Raw genomic sequence first — 3,795 nt, 5'->3', positions numbered from 1 at the left:
ATATATATATATATTATTATTATTATTATTATTATTGGTGTGGCTAAACCTTTCAGGTACTTCAGCAGATTTCAGCTCTTGTTCAGCTCTCTGGTTAACGATCCAATCTTTTCATATGAATATGTCATAGTCTGTATTTTACGTTAGCATGAAGCTAACACTTCATTCACTGTATTTATGTTTGGTGTTTAAACCCTCTGTGGTTCCTGGAGCGAAGCGTTTCAAACCCTCTGTCTGTTTGTGGTGCAGTGAAGCTCAGGGTCTGGAGATGATCTGTATTTCTCTGGGAGACGGTGGAACCGTCTGGGCACTAGATGCCAGCGGCAGCCTCTGGTTTCGAACTGGCATCTGTTCATCCAAACCGCAGGGCAGCGACAACCATTGGTGGCAGGTATGGAGTCCAGCTGCAAACATCTTCACCAAGACCTTCATATCTGGTCCAAGTGTTGGGTTTTGTGTGATGTTTGGGTTGAGCAACCATTGGTTCTGGTTCCACGGTTCTTATCTTCCCCATCAGATCAGTATTTCGGACTACGTGGTCTTCGATCAGGGCAGTTTCTTCCAGACGTTGCTGCAGGCCACACAGAGCATCGCCACGGTAACCAGAGCGCCGATGGACCGGGTGGTTGCCTTTCTGTCACAGTACTCGCAGTGCCAGCCCAGCCTTGTCAGTGCCAACGGGAGTGGAGTTTGGGTGGCCTCAGGACAGAACCAGGTGCACCTGGCCCGCGGCAGCCTCGTGGGTCAGTAGTCCAGTACCGCAGAGCAGTTCGGTTTGTTTTTGTTTGTCGCTTCTTAAATACATTTTTATTGTGGGTTATCAGGAACTTTCTGGCAGAATGTCGTCCCCAGAGGAACAGTCTCAGCCACCAGGTGGACCTTCATCACATCTTCACCTGTTTGTCACGGTGAAGGTAACACACCTGGACCAAACCCTGATCTCAGCAGCTTGACACAGTTTTCTCAGTGTTTCTTGTGTTTCAGGTACATTCCTGTGGTTGGCTCAAAGCAGAAAGGACCTGTTCTGTGTTCGAGATCTGGATGGAGAACTTCGCCCCTCCTCCATCTCTCTTCCACCTGAGGTAAAAGCACCTGCAGGGTCTCTGCTTCCATCTCTACTGGTTTCTGGTCCCTCTCTGATGGTTCTGTGCTCCTCTTGTCTCCTCTACCTGTGAGCTCAGATGGAGTTGGCTCACCTGTCTGCCTGCCATGATGCTTTGTGGGGTTTGGACAGCCACGGCCGAGTCAGCATTCGATCCTTGTCTTCTTCTTGTCCCATCGGTCTTCATTGGACCCCGTTGGACCTCAGCCAGCTTGGTATGACTCTCCAAGTCCAACAAGCAAACACCAAGTGTGTCGTTTTAAAACTCAAAGCTCAACTGATCTGCCTCATGAAATGCCCCTAAATTCAATCCACACCTTAAACCTGGCCCTTGACCTTCAGCCCCCACCTGATCCCTGATCCATAAGCAGGGCTTAATTTGTAAACCGATCAATGCCAAAACACAAATAGTAGGCGGGCCGGTGGGTTGGGGGGTTGGGGGGTCTGGGGGGTTGTCCCCCAGAAAATTTTTAATAAAGTAGATGCAATTTTCTGCATTTTAGTGTATTTTAATGTGTTGTTAAACATCTGTGTTTACCTACATTTGCAAACACTCCACTTCTGTCAAGCATCCTACTCCCCCCCCCCGACAGTTCTGAGCCCGATTCCTCCATCTGTTCATGGCAGTTGTCTGTGGGCTCCTGCCCGTGTATGACTGCCTGGTTAGCTCAGCACTCACCCCCACCACTCTTTTACGAGCCGAGATTTTTCCAGAGGCTGGAAATGCTTACTTGAAGAGGCAGCTCTTATGTGATATTAAGAAGCTTTTAAGTGGCTGTTGTGTTTAAAATGAGTGTTTATGTAATTATTTTCAGTATCCAATATAATTTTTATTTGTTCGAGGCAGCCATATTTGTTCATAACTTTATTATTAGTATACCTGAGAGTTACCAGATCCAAGCAAACGGTTACCGGAAAGCACCCTGTCAAAATAAGAGTTCCCAGATCCGGTTCCGGCAGGATCCAGGTCAAATGAGGCCTTGCCCATAACCCAACAACAATGTTCCACCATGTTAGGACCAGGCTTTGATCTCCAAACAGTCTACTGGTCTTGCCAAGGAAGGTGATTATACCACAGTAGGTCTTTGTTGTGTTGTCACTTTCTAAATATTCATTTATCTACCTGTTTGTCCATCCGTCTTTCGTCCATCCATAGCTTAAGCCAGGTTTCTTTAAGACCAACATGTCTGACTCTTGACCAAAGAATGCTGTGATCGACAGAATCTAAGGCAGATATTGAATCTAAACGAACTCAAAGGACAGATAAACCTGAGTCAACAGTGACGAGAAGATCATTAAAAGCTCCTAGGGCAGGATTTCTAACCATTCTGGAACTCTTCACTGACACCAGGAGTATCTGGAGAAAAACAAATTCCCTCCTCTCATTGAGCGGTTAAAAGTTAGCAGATAAAGATTCTGCGATGATGCAATCTAACTTTGGTGCAGCGTGTGAATGTTTTGAATGTTGTACTGTTATTTATTTGAGCTTATGCTTGCTACAGGGTGCCATGTGGCACTTCCTGCCAGCCAGGGGTCAGGACCAACTGAGACACCTGTGCTTTGTTCTGCAGAGGCCTGTCTCTGGTCCTAGTAATGTTTGTCATGTAATGTGAGTTTTTGAGTTGCTCTTATTCTGAAACCAATTTGCCATAAGAGACTCTGCCAGTGTTTGGTACGCCAGACAACACAGAACTCCAGGATCAGGATTCATGTCGGGGTGGTGATCCAGCTAGGTGTATTAGGTTTAATGTGGTGTTCAATGACTCTGACGCATGTTGGGTTGGCGGAAAGGAACCACGGCAATGATTTGAAACACAACAGCCCGGGCACAGAGCCATGAGCATCCTGCCAATGGTGTCAGACTCCACTTACTGATTTAGACGTGTACACACAGTCAGCTGTGTTTCTCCATCATCCTGACAGCCTGAGGTTGTGTAACGGGTCCGAGGTCAATATGTGTGAGACAGAGACACGGTCACAGGTCTGTTTTTAGTTTCTTTGCCCTTCTCACGATCAAAGACCACATGACTGCCTGAAGACTTTATATAAAGACAGGAAAGTCTTATCTAAGAGGAAACTAGGAGCATCAGCAATATCAGCAGAGGGTGAGAAGACATGACCCCACTTGCAGCTCAGTGTTTACACCAATGCTGAACAAACCTCTAACCCTCAATCCCTCACCAGGATTATAAAACCTCGAGCCTTATTGATGTGCTCTCAACACCGAACAACACAGTCATAGGGTTTTAATTGGAAGTATGATGTTTGCAAAATGACTTTTAGCCTTTTATCTCATTCATGCAACACATTCAAGCTATATTAACATGAAAAATATCAAAGATGGGGGAAAAAAACAGCTGTTTTTATTGTCCCCCATCATGGAAGGGTAATTTGAAATACCATATTTCTGTTTGCACATCTTGCGAGTGTGAGAACTTGGAAAAATAAGTGAGCTACAGACTTATTTTTTGGTGTGTGGCTACATGTAGATGTACGAAATCTTTTGAAAATTAGATTGCCACATCAAAACCCACAATCGCCAACACCATTTATCAATGTCTATCTGTCTGTTTGTCTATATCTATCTATCTATCTATCTATCTATCTATCTATCTATCTATCTATCTATCTATCTATCTATCTATCTATCTATCTATCTATCTATCTATCTATCTATCTATCTATCTATCTAT

The 3,795-nt window shown here is 44.8% G+C and overlaps 1 protein-coding gene across 1 annotated transcript in view; it reads left to right on the top strand.

Annotated features, from left to right (window-relative positions):
- The window catches only part of tecpr2 (tectonin beta-propeller repeat containing 2), an 18,455-nt gene that overhangs the window by 11,776 nt on the left and 2,884 nt on the right, over positions 1-3,795 (top strand). Inside the window, exons 18-22 of the mRNA XM_037695411.1 lie at positions 250-391; positions 518-743; positions 825-914; positions 985-1,082; positions 1,182-1,317. Coding sequence (XP_037551339.1) covers positions 250-391; positions 518-743; positions 825-914; positions 985-1,082; positions 1,182-1,317 — 692 coding nt within the window. The remainder of the gene's footprint in view (positions 1-249; positions 392-517; positions 744-824; positions 915-984; positions 1,083-1,181; positions 1,318-3,795) is intronic.

The sequence above is a fragment of the Nematolebias whitei genome, chromosome 21, assembly GCF_014905685.2.
Source record: "Nematolebias whitei isolate Nwh7 chromosome 21, NemWhi1, whole genome shotgun sequence".
NCBI classification, from domain to species: Eukaryota; Metazoa; Chordata; class Actinopteri; order Cyprinodontiformes; family Rivulidae; genus Nematolebias; species Nematolebias whitei.
This window is presented reverse-complemented; position numbering and strand designations above follow the sequence as displayed.